The sequence below is a fragment of the Amphiura filiformis genome, chromosome 16, assembly GCF_039555335.1.
Source record: "Amphiura filiformis chromosome 16, Afil_fr2py, whole genome shotgun sequence".
Taxonomy (NCBI): Eukaryota; Metazoa; Echinodermata; class Ophiuroidea; order Amphilepidida; family Amphiuridae; genus Amphiura; species Amphiura filiformis.
In genome coordinates, this window is record NC_092643.1 from 31125998 (window position 1) to 31138534 (window position 12537).

The 12537-nt window shown below is 36.8% G+C and overlaps 1 protein-coding gene across 1 annotated transcript in view; it reads left to right on the forward strand.

Moving 5' to 3' along the window:
• The window catches only part of LOC140172559 (CCR4-NOT transcription complex subunit 1-like), a 91993-nt gene that overhangs the window by 19055 nt on the left and 60401 nt on the right, over window positions 1-12537 (forward strand). Inside the window, 4 exon segments of the mRNA XM_072195703.1 lie at window positions 1339-1446; window positions 3050-3289; window positions 4208-4371; window positions 5575-5719. Of these exon segments, the coding sequence (XP_072051804.1) occupies window positions 1339-1446; window positions 3050-3289; window positions 4208-4371; window positions 5575-5719 (657 nt within the window).

Consider the following 12537-nt stretch of genomic DNA (forward strand, 5'->3'; position numbering starts at 1 on the left):
TGATTCCTAAGGGATAGGGCAATAGTTTCAAAAATTAGGATTAAAAATGTTTAATAGTGAAGCTAGAACTTAGAAACAAAAAAAGCCCATAAGCATCAACCGGGCGAATCCATGTGGATTCAAAGAAAAAAAGATGTACCAAGTTTGACTATAAATAGTTCTTTTGCGAGAATTAAAATGCTTTTCAAAATTCTTTTGCGAGAATCCAACTGGATTCGCCCGCACTGCCACAGATTTCTAGGCCTGGTTCAGAACAAGCAATATGCTTTCATCAGGCTTATGTCAGATTAGTAGTTCCAATTTCCATCTCTGATGTAAGCTTTACAACTTTTTTTCAACCCGACTGCGTACCAGTTGAAGCCTTGCTGCTTGGGTGAGGTTAAAAGTAGCCATATATTAGGTGAAATTACATACATTTGATCCATAATTATGTACATACTATTTGTCCACTGCCCATATGTATTGCTAGATGTATCCATTAGTTCATCGTCGAGCACCAGGATATGAGCGCAGTCGTAGGCAGGTCAGTTGTTGAACAATACATGTTCTGTTCACAGAGAAGCTTTTGTTCCAGTTGAGTTACTTTAGAAGTTGAATTCCTAATCAAACATGTAATTGTAATCAAATAATTCATTTCATTCTCTATGTTTCTTTTTCTGTCAAGTTAGTGATTTCATTTGTTATATTTTTTGTTTAAAAACTAATAAAGTGGGTGTTCTTGTTCTTGTTCCAAGTAGTTCAGGTTGATCACTTATTATTTTTGGTGAAGAAAAACGATCTGTGATCATGTACTATTTTGCTTTAGACTTTGATGCACTGATTGCTATTCTTATTCACATGCATTCATATGTTCCTTATCCATTGCTTGTTATACATTTCCAGTTGATGGAAGTACAATTTAGTTCAAATTTTTGAATTGATATTTACCAACCTTTTAAGGAGCATTGGTCACCGTTGTTAGCTCTCTGGAATTTTGGTTTGCCAAATGAGATATTTTATGTCTTCAAAAGTGACCCAATTTTGGCAAACTATTTCTTTGTCGGTCCCAATTAATTTAATTTGCCAACAAAGTTTTATGTGTAATCTGATAATCATTAAATGTCAACTGGATCACGCTTTTGAGTCTTGAACCACAATCAAAATGATCGCCACACAGAATCTATCACATTAACTGTCATTCCAAAAGTTGCGTTATCCAGTTATCAAGGAGTTATGTAACCACTTAGACGGTGAATTGTTTTTAAAGCAGTTCATTTTATTTATCGTCATTCAATTTTGTTGTTGCTGTAATATTTAACTATGCATCAAATTGAATCACTTTGTGTGTTTACATTACAGCCAACGTGGACTCCATTGCGACATGAATTGATTTCCACCCTGATGCCTATCTTCTTGGGTAACCATCCTAATTCTGGAATTGTGCTACACTATGCATGGCATGGACAGGTAGGTTAAAGCTGGGTGTGTTTGGGGGTGCATATGTAATTGCCTTCAAATGCGGATGTTTTTGCGTTCCAACCGGGGATGTTCGTCGAACCGGGGAGGCACTGACTATTGGTCACGTGTCATATGGTGGGGCACATTTGCGTTACAAACACTGATTTTGATCATTTGTCTTCATTTTCACTTAAATTGATACATGTCTAAAACTATACATCTCAAACCAACAAAACTATACATTTTTGGAAAGCTAATGTTCCAAGGAATCCAACAATGCAAAATTGATGTTGGTATACAGGGCGTGTAAGAAAATATATAGGGTGATATCATGAAAAAAAATAATTTTACTAGAAAATTGATAATTTATTGCATTTGCTACTATTATGGAATACCTCTAATGTAATCTAATTTTGTGGCAGGCAACACTATGAGCTTTAATAAAATGTATACTTTTACTATGTTATGATTGGCTAAAGTGGTGATACAGGGTGTGAAAATGTACATAACTTTACGCACCAAATGTTGATTACATTTTGAAAATATTTTCTTTAGAGTGTATCCTACATTTATTTTAACTGCATATTTGGATTCCCTGGGTAAAATGCTTTCCAAAAATGTATACTTTTCCTATCTTAGGGTGTATAATTCTCAAGTAACAACAATTTAAAGCCAAAACGCGCGTTGTGACTGAAAATCTTGGCATTTGTGTGTAGTGAATAGGGAAAAATTGTGGGTCTTGTGACTTGCGGTTCTCAGTGAGTACTTGAAAACATGAAATAGATCAAACTAATAGTTGAATATGAATAATGAATGAACAAGCTTTGATTTGAGATATGATTTGCATGTATAGCACAGAATTTGGCAATGATAAAATTTAAAATTCAAAAAGATATCATGTTTCCACAACATTTCTCATAGAGATTACACATGTACCTCTACCGCTTACCCTCTACCACTTATCCTCCAGGTTTATCCTCGTTAACATTTTAATATTTTTCACTAAATTAAACACATGATAATTTCAAATTGTGAAACATATTTGAAAAGTAGAATAATCAAGTTGTATAATGAGCCCAAACTTTGTGCAATTGGACAAAGAATAGCTCTGTACCAACAAGTTAAATCTGGAAGAGGAGAGAAAAATGTAACGCCTCCCACTATTTTGGGGTCCCACCATATGACACATGACCTATTATCCCTGGTTCTTCAGTATCATAATGTGTATTTGTGTGTGTGTGGTGTATGTGTTTGAACATCATTGTTGCATCTTTGGCAACCTGTGAGATGGTGGTAGTAAGAATGGCTGTAAAGGGACATGTATTGAAACCTCCATAAAAGGGAATTTTTGTTGTGTGTAATCATTGACATCTATCCTTACCAACATGTTATGCGGCCCATACACTATCAAGTGTACTGATCAATATTGGGGACCCTAGATGCAGGAGTGGATACACAATCTACCATTGTGCATGTACAATGGTAGATTTTGTATCCACTCTTGTATCTAGGGTCTTTGATATTGATCAATAAAATTGAGCGCGTATGTGCCGTATTAGAATGTTTTTTAAGGTGTTTGAATTTACCACCCTCCTTCATTTTCACACTTCAGGGGCAATCTCCAACTATCCGACAAATTGTGATGCACTCGATGGCGGAATGGTACATGCGTGGTGAGAACGACCAGACGCGGCTGTCGCGCATACTGGACGTTGCTCAGGACCTCAAGGCACTGTCGCTGCTTCTCAACGCCACACCGTTTGCCTTCGTCATTGATTTGGCTTGCTTGGCGTCGAGGAGGGAGTATCTGAAATTAGACAAGTGGATGACGGACAAAATCAGGGAACACGGAGTAAGTGTCTTTGTTTCTCATTCTTGACATGGAATGATCTTTTTATGTAGTCATTCAAAAAATAGCCTTTGGTAATCTTAAATATATTTTGGATTTTGGAATGAATTGAACCGATAATGCTGCAGAGAATAGGTAATAGTCAAGCTCTGCTTCTAGATTGCGGTGTATCTATTGCATTGACACAATGGCTACTGTTTTTGTCTGTTTCCTCCCAGGAACCATTTGTGCAAACCTGTGCACTATATAACTTCTGTTGAGCAAGTAGATATAGAAATGTATAAAACGTCTGAGGCCTGGATGTGTTTCAATGTGTAACTATGACACTACCCAATCAACCAACTTCCCAATAAGAATGTTGAACATTACTATAATAGATTCCATACTACATTGGAGCATTGGGAAAAGGTTAAAGAACATTGGACCTTGACTTTTGCCCGAAATAGGTAACAGAATTAAGTATTATTGATATCCTGCTGACTGCATAGTGTGGAGTGAGTGAGCACATCAGTTGATAATAATACCTGTCCAAAAATAAAGGTTACTCCAACAGGGTCTTAGCTAGAAATTGAGAGTTGCCCGTCATTTGAATAAAATTGCCTGTCCTTATTTGACCTTTAAAACATTTACCAGATGTCTATAGCCCATTGGGGGTTCAAAGAGTTCAAATATGTGTTGATATGGCCTTGTTCTACAAATTGGGTCTACTAAAAAAAGTCAATTAGCTTCTCAAAACATACAATTTATAATATAGCATCTGTCAAAGGCATTCATTTTGCCCGTCCCAGGAGTAGACTCCCCGTCTTTAGACGGCCAGACGGGTGGCTAGCTAAGACCCTGTACTCCAAACAGTTGTGGAATGTGTAATAGTCTTTAAACTCAGATTATTTATGGCTACTGGTTTTGTCTGTTTCCACCCAGGAACCATTTGTGCAGACCTGTGTGAGTTTCCTCAAGAGGCGAGCTCCTCAGGTAATGGGAGGCATGCCTCCTGAACCTAAGGAGCTTCCTGGAGGAGGAAAAACAGGGGTACTACCACCGGAAACTATCGGCACCATGCTGGCATGCTTACAGGCTTGTGCAAGGTGAGATATGATTGGAAAACATTTTTGTAATCATGTAGTGTTTATTACTCAAGTGCAGTCCTTAAGTGAGCATTTCATTGGGTGCAGCTTCAGCATTCAATTTAATTTCATTTAAACTTGTTAAAAAGATGGGTGTGCGAAAGAGCATTCCAGTTGAAATCCATACACCCCCCCCAAGGAAGACATGACCTTATTCTCCCACACATGGGGTGTAGATTTCAAATGGAGTCACCCAACCAGGTAACCCCATTTGAAATTCACACTCTGTGTGTGGAAGATTGAGATGGGGGTGTATGGATTTCAACTATGATAGCCCATTGCATCATTAACTGCACCAGGCTAAAAGCACTTTACATTAAAAATCTATATTATTTATCAGTCAATTGGCTGCTGAGACACAATGAGAGAGTTATCATGGGGACTTAAGTTTAGGTTGCCCGAGTACCGACTGTGAACTCAGGTAGTGCAGTGGTAAAGCTCTGGACCGGTAATCCAGCGTCTGGGGTTCAATCCTCGCTGAGTCCTGTTTTTTTTCTCTCAAAATTTTCTTATGTCTGTTTGCGCGAGCCCCAAACACGTTATTTAAGTCATAATATCTCGGGCTTGCATAGTTAATTTACGATCCTTACATATATTAATTTTTGTCTCGCATTTTCTTATGCCCTGCTTGGGTGAAGCATATAGGCTGCCTCCTTCTTCATTATTTAATTATTTCTTTACCAAAAATTATGCAATACTAATAGTAAAAACTGTCAGGAAGGTTTTCTTTCCATTTGAAGCCAAAATACTGAAAGAAAACTACATAACTGTTGAGCTGGATGGGGATTTCAAAATTCAAAATTTCTTTTATCCTACAAACACAACACATTTGGCTGATTCCAATTAAGTAAGTTGGGATATGTGTAAACATTTCAAATGTGCTTTAAAAAAATCAGTTCTGAAAAAAAAAACATTTAAAAAGATTGTACATTATGGTTATAGAATTGAACAAGAAATTCAGCAGTCATTATAATCAAAATATTCTGCATTACCAAAATCATTACAAAATATTTTAAAGCATTTTAAGTTGAATAAATTAAAAAAAGTTAATTTGGATAAAACTATTTAAGAGTTAAACCAAGATAATCCATCACAATACAACGTTCACTTTAACCTTCGGGTTAACAGGTCCTTTAACCTGAACCCTCCCCCTTCTTCCTCCAGCTCTGTTGCACCTGATCTGGCTGAGACAATCATGACAATGGTCGCCAACTGTTCCAACCTGCTTAAGTCCAGACCACCTCCAGGCGTCATCAAACCCAATGTAGGCCTATCATCCTTGTCACCGGCAGGACTCAACACAGGACAGGTGAGTTACAAAAATTATTTTGCATGTTTGAATGTATCGTAAGGAGGACTTGTTCACCCACATTGTCCAGATGATGATACATATCTGTCTTTGAATTTGATATGTTCACTTAATGGCCAAAACACCCATAAAGTCATCCAAATGAATATTTTCTTAATTTTGAAACAAGTATACATGCACATATGATAATAATTACACCCTGCAGTTAGTGAAAATGAAAGTAATCTATCAAAGTCAAAATTGGACTAAATCATGAAGTAAGGCTAGAACAAGAATATGAACAGCGTATCAAAATGATAGTTATATGCTGCTACATAATATTAATGTTTTTTCCCAAATACTACACTTGCTTGCTTAGAAGAACAGCACTTGTTTACATTTTTAGTGCATACAAACCATAAACATGGAAGTGTGGTTACAATTAGTTAATTCAATCGTCCTACAATCATAGCAGCAGACCAGTAATCTGATTGGCCGATTATGCGTCAAAGCTTAGTTCGGCGCTTAGGAAGGGAACACAAAGCGCAGTCTATGTTGCTCATTTACAGGGAGCGTGTGTCGATCAGAACAAGAGATGGCCAATCTCCTCAGAGTAATCGTAACCTGTCATAACAGGTGTTGGTCACATCAGATTATCCCGCAGTCATGAGGTTTAGGAATGTTCTCTCATTGTTGTTCCTCAATCCTAGTTGGCTGGTATGTACCTAGGCATTTACCATCCATGCCTTTGTATACCACCATCCAAATAGGTCCAGCTGAAGCAAACAGACTAGGGCTGTATAACAATGCTATAATATACATAAAGGTACAAGCTTATAAATTGTCCCTGGTACAAGCTTCATTGTCCCCTCAATAGGATGTTGGTGACAACTGCATGATTTTGATATGCCTGGTCACAAGCATGCATGCATGTACCTTTTATCCTATTACCAACTACATTAGTTGCATACCGTATTTCGTCAAATAAACGCCCCCGGGGGCGTTACATTTTCCCAAAGGGGGGGGCGTTTATTCAAGGTCAATTTCAGAACGATAATTCCCGGTAAAATCATTAGGTAAACTAAAAAAATCACACTAAAATGACGAACTATGAACTAGAAACACTGACTTCTGGTTCACTTCCGGGTTTCCAATCCAGATTTTCGCCAATTATTGACGCTATTATCAACCATGTGGGCAACTTGGTAAGCTTACTACACAAGAAAGCATGTAAATATCAGCATTTTTGAAACATCTTGGTTGACAAAAGTGGTGGGGGTGGGGCGTTTATTTGAGGGGGGCGATTATTGGACGAAATATGGTAGGTTAGTTGCATTCAGGAAGTGTGCTCAATATTTGAATGCTAGTGCGAAGTTTGCACTGGATGACCATCAACATACACATGAGCAGTTGGAAGTATTAAGAGATATTTTGTCAATTTGTGCAGCAACCAGGAATAATATTTTGTGGAGTATATCGTCAAATTATACTATAGATCTGTCTTCAGTACAGCCCTGTCCCCTTATCTGTATCTTACTATAAATTGGGGAATTATATAGCGGTTGTTTGTTTACGGCCTATGCCAACCAACGCGTCCACATGTCTAGCATAAACCGCGCCGACGTTAGCGTCGTTGGCGTACACGATGCGCGCCACTTGACTTGCACGCATTAGCGTGCACGGGTCCGCATAGCTAACTTGCGTACGGGGTTATGGTTTAGGGATACGGGATGGGACAACGGGATTAGGCCTACGAAGACTTAAAATAAAAGGTAGGCTTACTTTGGATGGATTAAATAAATAAATAATTAAATGTGAAAAAAAGGAAGCTAATATAATAAGAACAGAATTAAGTAGGCCTATTTCATGCAAACGGAAAATCACAAGGGAAATGTAAGAAAAGGCAGATTTAAATAAATAATGGCAATGGGGTTAAATAAATAAATAACATGGAAAAGGAAAATTACAAGCTAAGCAGGAAATATTAAAAGGGGGGGAAAAGAAACTGAAAAGAAAGAAGCTAAAAAGGAAATGCAAGAAGGGACAGGTCTATAAAAAAAATGAAATTTACCTTTTCAATGAGTCTACATGTTCAGTAATTCCTCCTGTTTGAGTGAACGCTCCCGTTTACTCATCTAGCGGGGACTTGCGCGAAGTGCGGGTGTCCCGCTAGTCGTTCTAAAAATATCAACATATTCTTTAGTCTGCATGTGTAATGTTTATAGGGTAGTGTAGTGTAGTGTAGACACATGAGTTTTTTAGATGACCACGTAGTAACCAGTGGTTGTCCAACTAAAGATCAGGGTTGGACTTTTACACACGTCCACATGCCAATGGCGTGTACTTTTGCGGTAGGGCCTGTAATATTCAAAAGGTACTAGGCATTTTGACAATTTGGTAATGTCAATGTGTTACTTTTGGTGTAAATACCATGGGGGCACTCCAATAACATGTGCTGCTGCAACTTTCAACACAGGGGGTCTTTCAGGGGCAATATTGTGTGAAAAGTAGGGTCTTTGAGGGTAAATGCTAAGAAATGTTCAGTGTACACATGAATACAAGTTGATAATTACGGTAATATTTTTGAATGACAATTGGATCAAAGTTTTGGTTTTGAGAACGTTGTTCAGGATGTGGAAATGAGTGGCGAACTTGTAGAATTTTGTTGGGCTTTGACTGGCTAGTGCCTTCACCTCAAAATGCTAAGGTCCAGTCTTGCTAAACATATTTACATATGAATAAGAGCAACATTACTGCATGCATGATGATGATGTATAATGAAGGGTAGTGTTGGTACAAAATATAGGATAAACCAGTATTGACAGGTAGTCATACAAAAGCTGCATGGATAAGGACAACATACTGCTCACTGTGCTTGCATGCATAGGGTTTTGTAGATCAATACAGTAGGACTAATTTGTGTATGTACATATCTGAAGTGTTGACCATTATCGGTGGTAGTCCTATAATATTTGGCATGCATGAATTCCTGCTAGACATTTTGTTTTTTCAATCAGATGTACCAATTGTAACCTTATTGCTAATTTTAATGTCCCATTTAAAAATGGGATATATTAGGTGATATTACATTTGAAAGATGTTGTTTTGAAGATTATAATCATGTACAACTGTTTGTCCAATGCCAATCCTGCATGTATTGCTAGAGAAATCCAATAGTCCGTCGTCATCAAGCACCAGGATATGAGCGAAGTTGTAGGCAGGTCAGTTATACTAGAAATCAGTAAAACAGCACATGTTCTCACTTCTGGGTTATTTGTTCAATTAAGAAGCACTTGTTGGATTGTTAAAATCATGTAATCAAATTATCCATCTTTTTTAAGTTAAGGTTTTGTAAAATTTGTAAGTTTGGGAGTTAGTAAACTTTTGGCAATAAAAATGTACCTTATTTGACCTAATAAGCACCCCTCCCCTAATAAGCACCCCCTGAAGAATTTATTGAGAGAAAGTGCCCACTTTTCAATGTACCTGTAGTCCTGCTTGACTAAATTCAATCAAATGTCTGATAAAAAATACCTTTTAAATATTCCTGTTTAAGGTAATGATGATTCTGACTGCAGATTCACTGAAATTTGAATGTTTATAAATGCATGTAAATTCCCATTTATAATTTCATTTCATAATTTTAATAAGCGCCCCCTAAAAATGACTGACGTAAGGGCCCAGGGTGTTAATTAGGCCGAATGCTGTATTGCTAGATGTATTTATTAGTCCATCAGTGCGCAGACTTATGCAGGTCAGTTGGTCGACACAGAAAAAAAACACATCACTAACTTGTTCTGGGTTTTTTTTTCTGCTTTTGTTTATCACACAGAAGCACTTGTTCCAGTTGAGTTAATCATGTAATCAAATAATTCATTCCATTCTTAATAAAAATAATTCTGTTACGGTTTTGTAATTTTTATATATCGGCCTAATAATTCATGAGAGCTACATACTGGTCGCTGTGCTTGCATACAGTCTGAATGCAGTCAAAATAGTAATTTGGGTATGTACATAACTAGATCAGTTGTATTTAATGTAGTCCTATTGGACATGCACATTTCTTCTGTTAAGGGTTTGCCTTTTCATATGTTGTATTTTCATTTTAATCATCAATGTTCTGTCAAAACCATGTTTGTAATTTTTGACTTCCTCATGAAGAGCCGCTTCATCGTATTCAAAAGATTTACTGGTCATCCACAAGATTACAATCAAAATCGTTTTTTTTACTCAAATTTTTCACAACTTTAGTTTGCCTTTAAAACCACCTTACAGCCACATCAAAATTGTTTAAAATTTCTAAATTTGTGCGCAACTTCAGTTTGCCTTTATAATCACCTTGCAGCCACAACAGTTGGCTGGATTGGGGCTTGAGGATTATTAAAATTATTACCTGCCAGTGATGAATACCTTGACAAGCATGTGTCTGAATAATATGTGGCTGGACGCGGCGAATGAGCCGTAAACTCGGCAAACTTCATTTCGAGCTACAGGTGAAAATATATGCAAATCTCGTATTTTGGCGAAGTTGAGATTTTTGCAGATTTGAAATGTTTAAGATTTCTTCTAAACACATACAAAGTTTTATTTTAAAGAAATAAGTGGAAATATGAAATAATTTACATTTTCTGAGGCCCATCTGATGAGTGGTCATTATGCTTCTCTAACTTTGATCGCGTTATTCTCAGTTTCGCGTTTTAATTCATGACAACCTATTACAAGCCATAACTTCGCTTCTGATTGTCATATTAAGTTCACTGAGGTGTCATTTTAATCCCTGAAACATGCTCTTTGCAAATATGTAAAAAAGTAAAAATGACCAGAGGGGGACTTTACGGCTTATTCGAGGTGTCCAGGCACATATGAGGACATGTATCAAGTGTATTCTGAGACAGACCAAACTAAATTGATGCATTGCCATCTGCGACAGACCGACCCACATTTCGAAAATTGGCAAAATTTGAGGTTTATTATTAGGAAGATTGTAGTTTCAATGAATTTCAATAATATACATTGTATCCAGAAGTTATTTTTATACAGTTGGAAGTTAAATAGCCATATAAGTTGCAAAAACGTGACACATGCGCATTGCATATAAATGGATACAATTAAGTCTTGTGGCAAGCGATATAACTCTGAACTACCAAATGTTAAACATTGCGTGTGTTTTGCGAGTGCTGTGGTAACAGAGTTCTGTGGATGCACTGGTTTGTGTGCAGTTATTTACGCAATAGCGATGGACGTGTTCGCACCATTGGTAAATCTGTACGCTATGCATAGTTAAATTGAGTAAAGAAAGCTGGTATAACAGAAACACAGGACTAAATTGTATGGAAGAAATGGAGAGAAAATGAAGATAAAATTTAACAAAGAAAGAAAACGGTGACGACAACGGACATAAACAAATTTACTCTGTTCACGTCGTGTCGGGAATATTAATGATCCTCCTTTCCAAAGAAAATAGCAGCAAAGTCAGATCGCCGAGTTTGTTTTTAATCTATTTTGCCAACTGGAATTTGACGTCACACCGTTATTGCAACTTGACTCTATGTTCACCCCTACTTGACTCTGTTTATAATATTAAAATAGTACACAATGGGAAGGAAGGAGCTAACTCCTTCATCTGATAAATATATCGTTCTCTAACAGGAAATGGCTATTTTTGTGACACCAGAGTTAAAACAGAATAATTGTAAAAGGAAAAATAATTTTAGTAGGTGAAGGTAACAACCACAGGTGGGTTTAACAGGTGAATTTATGTATGTAGGATTTAGACACTTTTTTTTACAGTTGTTGGAATGATCATGAACGATAATGGCTTGGAAATGTGCCGATAAAAACACTTTCCTCTTTTCAATCAAAGTACTTTATAGTGGGAATTTTGTGCTACCTTTATTTTCACACCTGCACACTGAGCACTACCTGCTGATCTAACATTGCCTCTAATTGGTCAATTACCTGATATCCTCACTTTAATCACCAATCAGAATGGAGCTTTGCAAATAATTTGCCCCAATTTATTGGGGTGGTGAAATTATTCTAACAATGTTGCTGATTGGTGCGATTGATAATGAAAACTTCTTTATGGCCAATTGGCAAGTAGTTCTCCCGGGGTTTAGCAGCTACCACAAATATAACTGCACAAATAAATTCCTTTTGGGTATAGGTCAATGTATGGAAACTACAAATTGCGAATATAAAAAACAAGTAAATGTATTAAAAATTGGCAGACCGTGAAAAATTAATTTTGTAAACAATTCCACTTTTACAGTTATTTTTAGACAAAATGTGATGTGATTCAAGTAACATGAGTCAATGGGTTGCAATTATTTTGAGATGTGGCCAAAAAGAGATATATTTAAATTAATTTTTTAAATTTTTAATAGCCAATTAGTCATCAGCAACATTAGAAGGAATGTATTTTAGGAAATGGTGTCTTGTGGTGGTTTTCAAGTATAGGGGGTAGATTATTAATCAAGTGAAAATTATAGCCCCTAGTAGTCTTAACGGTGGCTTCACCTCAAGTTCGGTAATGATGTAGGTGCATATTTTGCTGCTCACAGTATTGAGTCGTGGAAATAAAATTAATTGCGCAGAGTGTACACAAGGGCGGTTTGTCGGCATGCTTACGACAATGCAAACGCTAAGCCTAAAAAAGAACATTGACGTCAATACAGAACTTACGGTGAACTAAGCAACATAAATATGATTAAAATTGTAGTGATTAAAACGAGGTCACCATTGTAAAAAATAAACAAAAGTAACATTGCATGTCTGTATTTGCTAAAAATATTGGGGGATGGATAGGTGATTGTAGTGAACATACTATAGAATCATCC